At 37.5% G+C, this 18017-nt stretch overlaps 1 protein-coding gene across 6 annotated transcripts in view; it reads right to left on the bottom strand.

Annotated features, from left to right (window-relative positions):
- The window catches only part of CSNK1A1 (casein kinase 1 alpha 1), a 56727-nt gene that overhangs the window by 23093 nt on the left and 15617 nt on the right, over positions 1 to 18017 (bottom strand). The window contains exons 4-11 of one of the 6 annotated variants that reach the window (XM_054976983.1): positions 16939 to 17037; positions 14699 to 14782; positions 11065 to 11204; positions 8826 to 8904; positions 6743 to 6817; positions 5830 to 5936; positions 4725 to 4873; positions 36 to 1889 (exon numbers count right to left, since the gene is read on the bottom strand). In XM_054976983.1, coding sequence (XP_054832958.1) covers positions 1852 to 1889; positions 4725 to 4873; positions 5830 to 5936; positions 6743 to 6817; positions 8826 to 8904; positions 11065 to 11204; positions 14699 to 14782; positions 16939 to 17037 — 771 coding nt within the window. In that variant the 3' untranslated portion in view covers positions 36 to 1851. Of the gene's footprint in view, positions 1 to 35; positions 1890 to 4719; positions 4874 to 5829; positions 5937 to 6742; positions 6818 to 8825; positions 8905 to 11064; positions 11205 to 14698; positions 14783 to 16938; positions 17038 to 18017 lie in introns of those variants that run through there. The other 5 variants (XM_054976986.1, XM_054976984.1, XM_054976988.1 and 2 more) reach the window with 5 other exon arrangements.

Here is an 18017-nt window from a genome sequence, read left to right as displayed (position 1 = left end):
TTAGAGTAACTTTATATCAAAAAATTACTGATTTGGTTATAGTATTAGAAACACATCATAGACAGTTCACCTTGCAATAATTTCATAATTTTCTATCTTCAGTTTAATAGGTTAATCATTCATATTTGGACAACTTTTCTGCTGTACTTTATTAGAGGAAGAAAAATAATTGTTACCTTAATATTAACAATTTAAATAGTTTTAGCTATAAAAATAACATAGCATATGTATTCTTGTATTTGCTTAAACATCCATGTTTGTTAACTGTGATTAAACAAAGTATCTTTTAAAAAAAACCTTAGGACCACACATGAAAAACTTAAAAATACTGTCCTCTGTAGCTCTATCTTTTTGTTCATAATCTGGAAAAGAAAAACAAGCTTTCCTGCTTTATCGAGTCTCAAAACAATCAATTTAGAATGAATGAGTCCAAAGGAAATCTTTCTACGCCAGCAGAAGCAGCTACTGCTGTTAAAGGTGAAATCATTACTTCAACCATCTTTAAAATCCAAGTGCTTAAGTGACTTCCACAGTTCACTGGCGTGTCTTTCATTAAAACATCATCAGCAAACGTATTTCTTGAATGGTTCCCCCTTAGCTCTGACATTTGTTATAGCTGGCATTACAGATGGATGATTGCTGGATACCCATGCCATAGCTAACTTGTCTTCCTCAGCACTTAAGGTTTGACCCTGGTACCAGATATTGATAATATTTGCGAGAAAATGAGCTGCAGATTGTGATTGTCCCATTCAGTTTTTTAATGCTTGTAATTTAATTCTGTCAGTGTGCAATTCTGTCTTTAAGTGCTCACTCAGTTCCTTCCAAATTTCAACACCATCAGCAATAAAACATGTATTTTTTTGTATTCGGTTTAAAGCTTCAGAAATGGGTTTCAGGATGCTCAGCATATGTTCAACATTTCTCTTAAGCCCAACGTTGAGGATTTTGGCAGTGACACTGCCATCTATTTTCTCTCAATTTTGTTCACACACAGTCATCAGAATAGGCCAGTTCTTGATATGCTGCTCGAAACAGCCCACTATAGAGTTCCATCTAACGTGTGGGAGCATTAGCTTAGTTCCACCCATTATTTTCAGAGCTACTGCTGAAAAATGATTGTTACGGAAGTATTTAGCAATTTCAATGACATTTTATTTCTGGAACACTGAAGTCTTTGGCTAGGAGGTGCAGCAAATGAGCACTGCTTAGCTTTGTATTCCCTTCCTGCTCTTCTAAATTACTTCTCATCTTGGATACATTTGCAGCATTGTCCATGACTAAACTGCGTACTAGACATTTGAATTTTTGTTCACGTGTTATTATAGCCGCCACTTCTTGTAAGTATTCTGCTGTGTGTGCATTTCCTGACGTATCAATTGTTTCTGCAAGGAAGACATTCCTTTCTTCTGTTGTTATACAAGCACATACAACAGGATCATTGTGGACATTACTCCACCCATCAAGACTTGGGTTAACAATTTTAGAGCTGTTGCACAGTGGTCCATTTCTCTGTCATACACTTTATCTAGCAGTTTCCCTGCAACATCTGCTCTGCTGGGTAGACTGTAGCCTGGTCTCAGCAACTGAACCATATTAATGAGGTGTGGGTTTTCAATCAGACGGAAAGAAGAGTTTATCGCGTAAACAAACTGGGCAATTCTTTTCATCAATTAACTCTTTTTCTAGTCTGCTGGTTTTTATCACAAACTTATCTATGGTGGTTCCTGAATGGTCAGTTTTTTCTTTCTTTTATATACTGTGGATGTATGATGTACATGATGTGACTGAAACACTATTCTGGACAGATAACTCTGAAACTGTAGAACAGGATGGTGATCTCGAAGGTGGTTAGTTTCCAGAATCCTTTATGTTGATGATAGATTCCCCTAAACAAAAAAGTCAATGTTGTTATTATTTATACCATTTCTGTTTATTTAGTATTATTCAATGTATTCACTGCCACTCAGTACTGCCCCAAAAAGAAATATCTACATGTTTCAACTCTTTATGTCTTCGTAACAACTGTATCAAAATGACAGTAACATGTAGTAATAATAACTAATATAATTTTGCTCAAACATGACCGATCCTCAAGGCAGTCTTTAAATATGATGAAATCAAAACGTTTACCAACCTGAAGATCCTGCCTGTTCAGGTATGTTCCTTTTGTTGTCTTCATCACAGCACTTCTCAGGATGTTGTTTCATTCGGGCCACCAGGCCTTGCATTTCTTTGCTGCAGTGTTTGCATTTTGCATGCATGCCTACCTTACCCATAGGTAGAGGAACTTTATTAAAATAATTCCCAAACTGGGTCTCTTTTACAGCCTGCTGCCATTATAGATTTTCTCCTCCAGGGAAAGAATAATATGATAAACCTCAGGCTATACATACAAAGATCCAAAGACTTGTGGTGTATTCTGCTCAAAGGGTTTCATTTTCAGTTTTACTGCTTGCCCCTTCCTCCTCACACTTAGCTTCTTGTGCAGATCTATTCCACTCCCAACAACCTTCTATCCATTGAATTTTTTTAAACTTGACACTTAAGAGGTAAGGGGTTGGTTCTGTGTACATAGATTTGTGAAGGAACAATGGGATTAAGGTCTTTTTCTCAACTCTAATGTTTTTTTATAACATTTTTTGCTGTGAAGAAAAGGCCTGTGATCTCTGCAGACACAAACTCAGTTTTGAGAACTGCAAAACCAAGCACCTTCTAGATAGAAAAACTGCCCAATGATCTTACAAGAACCTCTGGAAGAGCATGACATTGTGAATGGATTAATGGAATTCATTTACCAATATTCATTTAAACTGCATGAATATACAGCCTCACGCTACATAATTAATATAATTAAAAACTAATCTTTATTTCATGATGAATAACCTTTGGACTATAATGTATCTTAAATAGAAAACTATCTTTATACAGATTTTTCCTCAAAAACATTATTAAAGAAATCCAATTTATTTTTTAAAATCCGTTTTATTATTTTAAAAAAGCATTGATTTTTATCCACCCTACTCCCTTTTCACATTTATCTCTAGACTTCATCTCCTTGTTCAGATCTGTTCCATCCCCAACAATCTTCTATTTATTGATCTTCTTAAAATTTGCCACTTTAGAAAAGTAAGGGATTGACTGTGTGCACAAATTTGTGGAGAGACAATAAGGCTGTCGTCACATATTTCTCAGTTCTATACATGATACTTTTAAAAACATCTTTTTTACTGTTAACAAGCATGTTATCTCTGGAAATAAGAATCTGCTACCTGAGAACTACAAAACTAAGTATCTGTAATATTATCTTTACTGAGCACAGAGTTTCAATGGGTAGACAGAAAAATTAACCTGAATAGAAAAGCCTCTGAAACTCTGTATGTGTTTGGTTCCTATCTAAGAACAACTGGAACTCATTTACAAAATGTCTCTTAAATTATGTAGTAAGGATCAACATATTTTAATGTTTATCATCCCTATTCCATACCTTTGCTGTAATACATATTACAATGCTATTTTAAATAAAATGCTTTTTAAAGAAAAACAAAATCCAATTTAAACAAAAAAATCAATTTTTAAATCATTGATTTTTTTCTATCCTGCTTAATCACCAACTATTGACAGGTTGGCTAATTAAGAGTTTCCCATTCAATTAAAGGGCTGCTTTGCAGACTCTCCAATTCAGAACTTTTCTGCTGGTCATCTAAGACTGCAGACTCCAGAGCATGGCTCCTGGCTGTCATTTTGTTTCACCACCGTCCTTGGCCATGTCCCAGCCTCTGTTTACTCCCCAGTCACCACAGCTATACAATCTATACTCTCCCATTCCCAATATCAATCGACTGGTAGCCAACCTTTCTCCAGCTGTTCGCCAGCCTGAATAACTCTTGATTTCTTTGAGCACCATGGGAAAAAAAAAACAAGGACGTACTTCCCAAGTGGATAAAGGACCAAATAGGCAAAATGGAAGTTCAGCTATGGTATCAAAGGTGATAAACACAATACAGGTCCAATTGTTTCTTTGCTCAGAAAAACAGCCGTAAACACAACACATCAGGTCATGGATTCAAGTTTAAGACATAACTATGGGCATTAACAAGTTCCACTGAATTCAGGTTTCATACTGTAACCAAAACAAAATTACATACTCCATCTGAACATAAATCCCATTAATTCACCGTGCAGGAAAATCCATTCATGGATTTGTAATTGAAGATGGAAAACTGACATTGTCTATGCTAATGAAGAAAAACTTCATCACACAAGTGCTTTAGGCAGAACTCTAAATAAGAGCATACCTAATTTTCCATCTTCACTTTGGATAGCAAAAGCAAAGAAACCCATACCAAAGCCTCCATAGCCTGGACCTAGACATCGACAGATGACTTTCCCTTTGAAGTGTTAGGTCTAGGATTTTTGATCATACTGTTTGTCATGTTCCCAACACCAAGCCAGTCTGTTTTGAAGAGGGGTTAATGCGGGAGCAAAAGATGCAGTGGTTAAAATGACCCAACATCCCCAAAAGAAATGATATGAAAAACAAGGACACTTGGTTTAAAGTTAGTAGTCAAATTTTCCAAGGACGTCCGTTTTCTTTTTAATACTGAACAGCCAAATGTATGTTTTTAATGACCTCCTCGATCTAACACTTAAGTTCACGACAATATCCAAATTAGTGTTTAATATTTTTGGACTGTAACGTCACTTGGTTCTTGGCTACTAACCTTTCATGTTACTCTTGGATTTGTCAGTTTGCTTGCCTGTGGGGGTTTGGGCTTGCTGCCCCTGCCCACTGGAAGAGGCTGCCTGCTGTGCTGCTTTCTGCTTTAACATTGTCCAGTCAAATGTGTAGTCATACTGGTGATTCAAAGTCCTGGGAAAAGGGGAAAAAATGAAATACTCACTGCATCACTGTACTTGCCTGGTTGTTATAAAACAAACAAATTTTACTTGAAAACTACAAGCTAAAAGTTAAAAATGATTTGTAAAATATTTCAGAGATGATGTAGTACTATGGATAACTAATTAAAACCTGCTTGGAACAAGATTGAAAATCATTTGGCAATTATAGAAAGCTGCTAAAGCACTGGCAAGGATTAAAAAAGCCTGGTGTGCCAGTGGAACAAACTTCTGCATAAGCATGGGTGGGATTCACCAAGTCCCTCTTTCCTCTCCTCACCAGCTGCATCCCTGTACAATAAGGCTTTTTAAGGGGCTGCAAAAACTGCCATCTAATGGGGACCTTGGGATGCCAGCCATTTCCCACCACCTTAGTCTCCACTGAACAACATCTACAAGCGCTTCCTCTGTTGTTAATAGCTGACTCCATGTTTAACGTAGTTTATAAATACAAAACTGAACGAACCTAACACATCAATATTAAATGCTTCAGATTCAAAGCATTCTAGAATATTATCAAGATACCACAACACAGATTCATTCCCTATATGCCCATGGGCCGTTCTTCTTCTTATAGTTATGTGCCAGTCTGCCACACCTCAAATTTGAGGCTAATTTTGCTTATGCAACCAAAGTGGTTATACAACATGAATAAACTTAACTCCATTTTACTTTAACCATAAATTTCAAAATGTTGTTTGGCTTTCCCTTCTTGAAGCGAACTATGAGATAATGAATTTGTTTTTCCCCCTTCTAACGTATTTTGTGATCATTAAGTACCAATTTCCTTTTGTTAAAATCAAATCTGATTTCCCCTCATTGTGCTTCAATCCCACAACCTGGAGAAAAAGTAACCCTCACCAGATTAGCAGATTGCAAATGTGTTAGTTAGGTTTCAAGACTCTGGCGTCACCCTTCTAAAAGACTGACCTGAAAAGAATACGAAACAATTGTCGCAGATACATGTAATCAGGAGCTTCTTCAAAGCGCAGTCCACGACAGTAGTTCAGGTACATTGCAAATTCTGCAGGAAATCCCTGTAAGCAAAATTAGTCAAACTATGACTTGCAGGACCAATTCAGGATGTCAGTTCTAGAGTATCACAAGATCTTTCTTTTTTAACCCAAAGAAAAATTATTCAAGGTGACAGCTCCACTAATGTAAAAAATACCACTCCCTAATTAACATTAAATAATGAATTTACATTTATTTATTTAAAATGTTCGCCCTGATCTGGATAGCCCAGGTAAGCTTGATCTCGTCAGATCTTGGAGGCTAAGCAGGGTTAGCCCTGGTTAGTAATTGGATGGGAGGCCTTCAAAGAAGACCAGGGTCGCACAGGCAGGAAATGGCAAACCACCTCTGTTAGTCTCTTGCCATGAAAACACCACCAGAGGTTGCAATGTCAGCTACGATTTGACATCACTCTCAACCACATTTTAAATATTTAAACCACACCTTATCTCCTCAGATTCAAGGCGGCTAACAGCAAAAGATACAAGAGTCCAATAACACATGAAAACTGATACACAATAAATACAGTTAAAACAGTTTAACCTCCACCAAATGCCCTTTGACATAAAACACTTACACGCCTTCCTAAATGTGGCCAGTTTAGGGGCTTGCGACTCCAACTATAGGCTATTCCAGTGGTATAGATCTACCAAAGAAAACCTGTGAACTGCTGTCAAAAGGACATGCAAGGGTACTACCAAGAGAAGCCTGTCTGAGGAGTGTAACTAGCTCACAGGAGTATACAAGGAGATGTGATTTGAGAGATATCAGGGCTCAGGCCACAAAAGGCTGAAGCCTGCCTTCTAAAAACTAGCTTTGATAGGCTTACCTTACACAAAACTTCAACAGGAGTGGACATCTTCTTTTCACTAATCTTTTCATACTTCTGCTTCTTTGTTGCAGCCTGTGGGAACATGTGGATCATAATGTAAGCAGCATAAGAACAGTTGCAAATATCAGAAGGACAGAATGTTAAATACAAAAGTCTTTGAAATTTTCAAGTTTCAAAGCTTAGTCACTACACAAAGAACATAATCCAATCTAGTTTTAAAACTTTGGATATAACTGAACAGTATTTATTGCAAACTAATGCCTTCATCATATTGCCTAACTCATGTGACTATTTCATGCTTTTGTTCATAAAAGCAGAGGACGACAGTGGTACAATGCATCCTCCTAAAAATCTATTACAATAACTATGTTTGCCTGATATTTCACAATTCAATTAACATTATACAGCATAACAAGTGGTGCCATATGACCCTGGATTGCATAATCCTAGAGACAACTAGCTGAAAATATGCATATATCAGCTACATTTTTTTCCTCCTCACATTACACAACTTTCAAGCTTTAGACATACAGCCATATTTTCATTAAACACCAAAACACATTTTAACAGGCAAGTTTTAAGTTTTAAAACTAGAACAAGAAACATTACAGTTAACATGGAAAAGAACCTATGTTTATTTTCCCTTTCAAACAGACTTCACTCCAAGTACAGTCATTTTTGCCTATGCCATCCCAATTACACAATGTATACCTTTCCTCCAAGGAATTCTCAACCATGGAGCTACAGGAGCCCTGTGATGAATTCCTAACATTAGAATGCCATCACTGGATTGAGGCCTGCTGGATAAGCAAGTGGTAGCTGTGGCTAGAAGTGCCATTTAACAGTTTTGTCTGGTTAGCCAGTCTTTTCTGCATTTCCTGGGTAGAAATAATCTGGCCACTGTGGTGTATGTCTTGGTTATATCTAGATTAGATTACCACAATGCACTTTTCCTTGAAAAGCATTTGGAAATTTCAATTGGTGTAGAATACTGCAGCCAAGGTGTTAGCTGGAATGGGTCATAGGGACCATATCACTCCAGTCTTGACCCATCTACACTGGCTTCCAATTTTTTTCCTTGGCACAATTCAAGGTGCCGGTGCTGATCTTTAAAGCCCTATATGGTTTTAGGACCAACAGACCATAAGGTCCATCTACTCCTTTTGGAACCTACCTGAGCACTGCAGTCATCTTTAGAGGCCCTGCTTCAGATGCCCCAGCATTCTGAGATGAGGTGGGTGGCAATCTGGGAGAGGGCCTTCTATATTGTGACACTAAAACTCTGGAACTCACACCCCAGGAAAATTCAGCTGCCCCCTTTCTGTTGCCATCTTCTGCCAGCGGGTGAAGACTTTTCTGTTTCATTTGGCTTAGTGATCCCTCCTTTATGCCTAATGTTTTAATTCTTTCAAATGTTTTAATTGTTTTTATGTCTTTGTATGTTTTTAGCTCTTGTTTAAAATGGTTTTAAAATGTGATTTTATTATGTGTGTTTTAATTTGTTAGCCACCTTTGCCCCCTATGAGGGCAGAAAGGGGGGATATAAATATTGTTTAAAAACAAATCAGCATAATGTTATAACAGTGAAAACCCTGGCATAACCAACAGACAACAATGCAAGGGGGGCAAACAAGTGCCCCACCCCCAAGCACCAATGCAGATTAGGATACCAATTAACCATGTAGGCAACCAAAGAGTGTTGGACAACCTGTGAACTGTTCCACATGGCCATCATTTTGGACAGCAAGATCCCCTGTACTATGTCCCATGTGCAGGTGAAAGCTGCCTCAGTAGAAGGTCATGGGGCTGTCACTGGCACACTGCTCCTTGCTTGCTGGATGTCACCAGGATTGCACTCTCTATGCCATCTGAGCCATAGCAAGGGTTTGTGACATTTATTTCTCTGTGGTTGAACAGCCATAGGAGATCAACTAGGTGCCATGGCGGCATCAGAGTCTTAAGACTAGTTTCCTCTTCTTAATAAAACTTTTTTTTAAAAAAAGACTAGCTTCCTCTTTAGCCAGATCTTCCAGAACTCAAAAAAATCTTACACAACTCTGAAAAAAAGATTCTGGCATACCTTTAATCCTTGCCATGGCAGGCTGGTTCTGTTAAAGTACATCAATACATATCCTAGTGACTCCATATCATCACGACGACTGTGAAGGAAAAGGCAATTTTATACTTAAAACACTACTCATATTTGATTGAAAACTTAACACAGATCTTGACAAACGTTCTTTGGCTCTAGAAGCCAGCCTCAAAATTTAAAAACCTGGCTCAGTTTTCAGCATTCACAGTTTTGTATTTGTAACTATAGCTACTAGAAGATCTAATTCTAACCTCTTCACAGTTTCTCATAATGTTATCACAACAAAAAACAAACCTCTAGCCTAACATCTCCCCAATTTCTCATGATTATATTAATTCAATAATGGACCCAATAAAGAAAGTAACTGGTTAAGACAAATTCATCCAACACTACTGAATGATGTGCAATTAATTTAGATATAAACAATCAATGACAAGAAATTCATGCACATTTGTTTTGCTGTCATACAACAAAACACTTTAACGCAAGATGAAAAGTAAGGTTTGGGTTAGATCCACCTGGCTTTCTCATTCAGTCTTGGAAAACTCCTAAGCTTATTACAGCACTCAATCCACATGACTTTTCTCCATGCAGTTCCCATGATCCCAAACATAGCCTTTCTGGTTCCTCCCTTTTTCACCAGGGAAAATACTGATTGGATCCAACTATTTGTACTCTACTAAGAAATGCTGAGACTCATTACACTGCTGAAAATATTAGGCGCTATCATGAAATTTCTAGGCACCATGATGACCTTGTAGCCTGGGATTTGTTGAGTCCTGACTTAACAAGGTTTAAACGCTGGAACTGCCAGTTAAATTTCAGTATCTCAATACACAGCAAGCCTACAAGCTGTTTCGGACAAACTTGCAGAAGAAAAATGTGAAATTACACTCACTACTATTTAACTTAGCTTTTCAGAACAAAACAGGTTTACCTGGACACCTAAACAGTAAAAGCTTTATCATCTGGCACTTGCCCTAAGGGGTGAGGTTCTCCCACTCAGCCAGCATACTCCTGTATCTTCAAGCATACACCCCACTTCTGTCTCTCCAGCTGGCTAGGACTTCTGACAGCTAGTGCTGTCTGCTGATGTCATCCTAAGGTGCCTCCTTCCTCAGACTGCCTGAAGCTGTCAGCAATTAGTTTTGCTGGAGGGCTTCTGAGTAGCTGGAACACTTGTCTGCCTACTGCACAGGATAGCTCTGCAACTGCATGGGGGAAAGAGTCCCATCAGGCGTGGGGGCTGTCCTGTGAGATGTGGTCGCTGTGGATTCCTCTGAAGAACAGGCAGAGCAATAAGCTGAGCATTCAGCACATATGATTAACCGGCAACCCTCATTTCCCATAAGTGCTGAACAAAGCTTTTGCTGAAGATAACAGAGTGGAATTCTTTGGCACAACATGCACCAATAATCTTTAGCTGGGATGGCTTTAAAGGGGAATTGGACACATTCATAAAAGGCTCAACAACTTGATGAAAACCATGGGATGGAAGTTTTTACCTCTTTTTCTGCTTGTGGGTATTCTGAGCCATCTAACTGGCCGCTATGGGAAACAGGATGCTGGATTAGACAGCCTGCTGGTCGGAGCCCAAGTCTTACTAAATTTACAGTAGTTCAACTAGCAGGTGCTGGATACAAATTTAACTAGCTGTTTGAATCCAAGAATGAGCAACCATTCTACTTTAAGACTAGACTCGTATCTACATGAGAAGATGTAGGCTGTAAGCAAAGCTTAGTATTTTTGATGCTTCATAGAGATTCGCTTCAGAGAATTACTGTTTTCCAAACTCAAGAATGCTACAGCAGCCAATGAATTTAAAGAACCAGAGGGGGAAGTTCTTCCCGTTCAAAACATATGTTGGCACACAGTTACAGCAGACATAAGAAAGTCAGTAGTACAATACTGCACTCAAGATGACTTTGAATTACAGAAATGGAGGCCCGAGGAAAAACTAGAAAATTCACATTTGAATGAGTAATTCTTTAAGATTTCAGCTCGAAATTATTTTTAAGAACTTAGTATAAAGATGGTAGAAGAATTTACATTAGGCAATCATTCCTGTATATACTGTGGGCATATACAAGGATACACTTGTTCAGATGTGAATAGTTTTAATCACAATGTTATATACTATGCATAAGATAAGAGGAAAACGTTTTTAAGAAGATTCCAAATGTTTAAACCTTTCAGTAGCACTAAAAAAATTGCCTTGGACACTCACCTCTGTTCAATGCCAAGATGTGCATTGATGCTGGCATATCTAGCTGTACCAGTGAGATTTTTGTCTTCTCTATATGGTATGTGTTGCCTTGTCCTGTTGTCTCGGTATTTTTTGGCCAAACCAAAGTCAATAAGGAATAACTTAAAGGGAAAAAAATGAAATAGATTAAAGTCTGCAGACAATCAGTTCGGAAATCACACCCATGTCTCTGAAGTTTATATTCATTAGAGTTTCAAATCTAACAAAGCATAATCTGATTTTAAACGAAAGGAAGAATTGTCATAATTCACAGAGACAGTACTCAAATAATCCTGAAACTTCCCCAGTTGGATAAAGGAAAGTTTTAAACACTGCTATTCAAAGACTAAGATTTAGCCTTCAGGCTATTTAATATTTATATCCAACACTTTCATATTATGCTAACTAGTGAGAAAAAAATTGAACAGGATAAAGTTTGCTTTTCTGCCATTTACTTATGTAAGCAGTAATTCTATCCATTCATTTTTTTCAGTACGCTACATTGGTGCAACTGAGCTACAGTTATGAAAAGATCTGCAAAGCACAGTTCAACAATGACTGCTAATCATGTCCAAATTTCCATTATGCTAAAATGAAATTCCCTAAGTTCAACTCATATGATCTTTCATGGAGTTCAGCTGGTACAATTTAGAACATCAGAAAAGACTGATAAATGAGCCAGTTTAACATACAGCTATGTTTAACTTCAGAAATCTGCCAATTATTCTGACTACACTTGTACACTATTATGACTCTACACTAGAGATGGGCACGAACCGAAATACAAACCAAAGTTCGTGACGAACCAGGCTGGTTCATGGTTCGCGAACCAGCGGTTTATCAGAGCCCATTTCTGACAAACTGCCATGAACTTTAGGCTGGTTCATTTGGTTCATCACTTCAGACAGCCTAGCACCGATCAATCAGTTTCCTAGGCAACAGGGGATGGACTTCCTGCAGGCCTTCTGCTGGCCCGGAAGTGACGATTCACGAACCAAACAACCCAGTTCATGAACCGGGGCAGGTAAGTGAAAGTTTGTGTTTCGTGGTTCGTGAAATGTGATGAACCACAAACCGCAAGGTTCGGTTTTTTCCAGCTCGTGCCCATCTCTACTCTACACTACCTAGAAAACAGATCACTGAAGTAAAAACTGCTTCTCTGAAAATATACTAGAGAACATTACTGTTAATTAGAACATAGGAACTAAGTTATAATATGTATGCTTTAAAAAACATTTGAGTAGTTGCCACTTTCAGGCTCTATCATTGAAAAATATATTTTATTGTCAAATTTACTGGCTTCTATGGTTTCCACAGAGAAGCTGAGGAATAGACAAAAATAAGGAGGGCATAATTAAAGATAATTAAGCAATTTACATAAGTCATAGGTAGTTGAAGTTGAGAGTTACTAAATTATTACATTTGGGTGACTGGAAGAATACACAAAAGCACTGAAGAGCTGATCCAAATTAGGAAAAGTTACAGGCTGTAATCTCCATTTAATGCAATGCCATGTTTTAGCATAAACTTCAAATATTCACTCTACCTATGAGCATAAATGCAAATATGATATTAGCTTGTCTTATTAACGCCTGTATGTTTCATAATATATTTATAGTACAATGTCTTTGAGAAACTAGTCTATAATTTCCATAAGGAAAAATAAATAGTCGTCTTGGGGCACCTTCAAGACTAACAAAATTATATCCCAGCATAAACTTTCACTGACTGCAGCCTGTATCTTTAGATGCAATGAGTAGATCATCACTATGCCACCATTTTAAGTAGGTGGCATAAAAAACACAAACATGGTTGAGAGATCAAGAAATACAGAAAGAACAGGATAAAAAGTAATCATGAAAATTCAGATCTAATCAAGAAAAATACACAGACCATTCACTAATATTAAGCTAGTTCACACTGGTAATGGATGGGGATTCCTTTGGTACCCTTCTGAAATTATCATCATGGGAGGTTCTACAATCAAACGTTTTACTACCAAGGTCTTCTACTAGGCAAGTATATTAGTAATAAATGTAATAGGAAACAAGAGCTCTTGAGATGAACCAAGATTATCTTCTACCTAAGGCAGTTAAGGGCTGTTCCCCTATACTACCTTCTAGGTGCATGTAAAGTAAGATTTCTTTTCTACACAAGTTTCTTGAGATGTTGAACCACTAAATTCTGCTCCCAAGAAAATCCTGTACCTTAATTAAACTTGTGCAATAATATATGGTATACCAAAGCATTTGAAATTGTGTGATAATTGTGCAGATGACCAAGTATGTTAACAGTCTTCTGTTAATTTTCATTAATACGGCATTTTAATGTATAAAAACAGTAATTTGGAAGTTGGTGGAACTCTGAACAAACTACCTATTCCTACTATTCAATAAGAATTTATGGCCCAGTGATAGGGAAATGGTTACATAAAGGGTTTTTGTTTTACCACACCTCATCCCTCTGTTGTACTGCAAGTCTGGAATCAGAGAGACGTTACATCTCTTTCTTTACTGATGAAGCACGTTATCAGGCAGGAGAGTAAGGTTTCTCTTAGCGGAAGGTTACCCTTATGCTGCAAGGGTACTTGTATGAACTGCAGCTCTACTCATCTTCCATGCATATCTGTCAAATTATATATCTAAAATGTGTGCTGACCACCACAGGATCCTTACCTCTCTGTACTATTAGAAATTCTGGCACAACTGCAAAAATTATATTGGTATTTATGAACACCAGTGTATTTTTGAGGCCTAATTCCTCCTTCCTTTTTAAGCAGACAGGTTTATGAAAAGGTCAGAAGTTATGGCTTCCTTTTCAGATGGCACAGCACTTTACAATGATGATTCACACAATGGATACAGGTATTTCTTAGCCTGCTAATGTTAGTCCAAAAAAAAAGTTTTTCAAAGTTGAGGGTCTCTAGAGAAACAGAAAAAGGTTCATGGTTTGATAAATGAAAATGCTGCTTAACATATATAATGGACGTTTGGTGTACAGTAAAACTTCAGAGGAGAAAATTCTCTACAACTACCTTGTAGTTTAGTTTTCTCTGATCTGTGCTCAAAAGTTCATTTTGATTGCACCCATGGAAACAGATACAAAAGGCATTCTTAATTTGTGTCTACTGAACATTCAGATTAAACATCAAATCCACTAACACACAAGAAAGTACAGTGGATCACGACTGCCGAGTCCCTACCTGAAATGCATTTTCCCCCCAACCATTGTACTGTGAAGGAACAGGGTGAATGATCATACCAAGATCTCCTACATCCAAATGCAGAGCATGCACACTTAGCAGGCACATCCTGCACAGCATATTCTGCTTCTACCTTTTTATTACATTTCAGAATATGGGATATTCCTCTAGAACACCACATAAAACATTTGGACAGTTAATCTAACGTAGTTCACATGTATATGGACAGAAAAAGAACCTTACAGTTTAAACAAGCGCCGCAAGAAAAACAGTCTTAGTAATGTCACATGTTTGCCAAGTATGTCTGAATAATGCCAACATAAGGTGCTTTTTGCAAGTCTACATGTTTCTCAAAACAAAACAAAAAAGCATATGAGTTTGGGATTGAGGTTGGAATAGGAGACAGTTTCAGACCTGGTTTAATCCTGAGAAAGATGGGTCCTGAGAAGTACTAACAGTCATGCTTCTTTTCCTCTTCCCCACTGGAGATTCTAAACACTGAACAAACAATAGAGGGTGGCAGTGCATCAAACAGTATTGCTTACATTGCAACAATGGCTGGCGCAGACAGGCAACACCGAGGCGTTAGAGAAAGAATAGGGTAGCCAAATGCCATCCTTCTTCCACCAAGCACTACAGTTTCCAGAAGTGATAATATAATAGGAAAAAAATTTGGAAGATGTGGCAAAGTAATTGTGAGCATGAGCCACTTCAAAATGACACTGCCTTTAACAGGGATAGCAATGGCAACATTTGGCTTTAACAAAAAATAAATTTGGACTTCATGTATGAAAATATCCTCTGGCTCCACAAACTGCCCTTCCCCCAAAAGATATGTAGGAAGTTAATCTTCAGTAAGGAAGAGGTAGAAGGCATTTAGTCACCTTAAGTTCACTTTCATAAGCATGCAGGGCTTAATCTAGCAGAGCTCAAAGATCATCTTATACTAAGGAGTAAAGTCACTCTTAAACAAGAAATTAAGAGTCTATTTGAAAAATTCAGCATTCCAATTTAATATCACTACATGATAAATTAGTTGATAATAAAGAGTTACTGGAACAAGATTACCATACATCCTAACTTTGTATAACTGCAATGACTTAAAACAATGTATGGGAAATATAAAATATAAAATGGGAAGTAATAAGAAGAAAATTGCCAACTATATCTAAAAGCAAACTTTTCTGAAGAAGAGCTGCTTTTTACATAGACCTGAAGCAAAATTTGTTTAAATTCTGCTTAGATTAAACCAAGGGATTTATACTCCTATGTCCAGTATTATTTCAAAAGTTAAGTTGAAAGCAGGTGCCCTCTATATTTGGCACTGGACCTAAATAGTTCCCTGGGAGTGAAACAGAGTCCACAGTTTATATTTTCCACCTAATAAGGCACAATAGCATTTTCCAGGCCACTTAAAAAAAACAAGGTGCCGTAATACCCACTCACTGCGACTTTCAAAAGTGTGGAGAAAGCCCCCTCCCCAAGAGAAGAGAAACAGGAAAACAAAACTGGTTTAAGTTTCCTAGTTACACTTCTAGTTCTTGCCAGAAAATTTAAGAATTTATTTGTATTATGGAAACAGAATATTAGAGAATGAAATTTAGAGATAAATGAAGATTAACAGAAATAAGATCGTAGAAAAATGCTTCACCTTTTAATTTCATAGTTGCAAGTTTTCCTCCTCCCTGTGCAAAGTTTCTTCTAAACTAATGTGCTGAACTCCTTTAATCAGAATTCAATAGTTTTTTGTTCTAAAGTAATAGCCCCAAGTTGGCATTCATACAGGCAAACGTAGGTAAACATTTTATAGCTAGCAGTATCTAAAGAGTAAACATTCAGATGGCCTAGGAAGAACCCATGTGGGAATCTTGCTCCCAATAAAAGTATAATCACATACATTTGTCCTGCACTTATGAATTTCTGTTTTACAGCATGCTTACTGCATTGCCAATGCTGCCTGTCTGCCCGAGCTCCATGTAGAGTTTAGCAAATTTTACTCCCACAAGCTAAGAAAAAAATATTTCCAATGGTTTCAAAAGGAAACATGCATCTCCACCTAAATTAATGAATCAGCCCATTCTGCCCACAGTTAAAATCCAGTAAAAATGTTAATTGTTTAGGTCTGTAACTGTTAATCTACATCTTCAACTGCACCCTGAACTTCCATAAGGCTGTGGAAGTGTAGGAAGCAGTTATATCAACAGGCATGTAAGTTACTATTAGGAGCCAGTGGTCTCATGACAGATGGGTGAAAGCCAATTTCAAGACTTTGAAAGCTAGTAATTGGGGTTCAACCATGCTGGCATAAATGCAATTCATAAGAGGAAATCACAGCTATGGTAAGTGGTGGTACTGCTATTCACTGACTTGGAACAGTCAACAATATCACTGAACAGAGTAAACTTGGGTACTCAATTAGAAGTTGGTTATATAACAATGATTTGTATCCTTAAATTCCGTAATTAAAATGGACAAAAGCTGGGAGTTTGGCTCACTTCTGCATTTAGCAGGATGATGGATATTCCCAACACTTGGCAAATAATCTTGTTTAGCATTAACAAGCAATTAACTCAAGCTGCACAGCATTTCCATGAACTGCCATTCTCAGAGGCATTATATTTTTATTCTTTCATGCAAAAAAGTATTAGACTAACCTTATTACAGTGACGCCCGATACCCATTAGGAAGTTATCTGGTTTAATGTCTCTGTGTATAAAATTCTTTGTATGCACATATTCAATTCTACTTATCATCTGCAAACAGAAGAAAATGGTCAAAACTTAGAAGATTTGAGTACCAATAATTTAGACATATTTAAGCACCGCTGGCAATAACCTATGACAAAAAACTGAGTAACAGTTTTGTATCTAGTTATTTGAAAATAATCCCAAAGCAGCCAATAATGCTAATGAATGAGCTTCCTTTGAATGCTGGCTATTGTCAAGAAACCTGTCCAGCTCACTCCCCAGAGATCAATAGTATTGAGTTTCTTCATAAGTAGGCTGAATTTGCTTAAAGGGCTTTATTATGTACAGTGACTGCCATTCATGTTATTGACTCAGTAGGAAAGTAGAAAAACAATTTGGACATCATTTAAATTTACACGAAAGGGTCTTCAACAGGCAAATGTTTTATATAGGAATTGTTAATATTCTAAATTCACACAGTTGCTTTAGGACTATTTCTCTGCAAGATACACAGAATTGCTTCTGATCTTCAAGAAGCTAACCAACAACAAATGCTACAGCTAAAGTGCCCATTCTACCAGTGAAAGTTTGCACATTAAATGGCTTGGGTGACTGGTATTCCAGATTAAACAGTGTAAAAATTATGCAGAAACAGTTAATGGTAATTCATCTGTACATCAGAACATGTCTCTAATGTGCAGATCAAAAATCTACATAAGGTCACAGAAAGAAAATATGCTTCTCCAAACCAGGGGGCCCCAGGTTTGCAGAAAAATGCAAAAACACAGCCTGACTGGAGGTGGCTTGAAAAGATAAGCGTGTTGAGCATGCTTTTTGCTCCAAGCCCAGACCACTCCTATCAGCTGGCTAGCAGTGAAAGGGGAAAGAGGTAATAGATGCTTTTACCTTCAAGACTAGCCTCCCATCATCTGGGGTGTGTGTGTGGGTGGGTGGGTGGGTGGAAACAAAGGCGGGCAGAAGAAGAGTCACCTTCATGTTTATATGATCTTGCAAAAAAAACCCTTACCTTTAATCTGCCTAATTTA

The sequence above is a fragment of the Eublepharis macularius genome, chromosome 4, assembly GCF_028583425.1.
Source record: "Eublepharis macularius isolate TG4126 chromosome 4, MPM_Emac_v1.0, whole genome shotgun sequence".
Lineage (NCBI taxonomy): Eukaryota > Metazoa > Chordata > Lepidosauria > Squamata > Eublepharidae > Eublepharis > Eublepharis macularius.
Note: the sequence above shows the minus strand (reverse complement) of the source record. Positions and strands in the feature narration are given on the sequence as shown.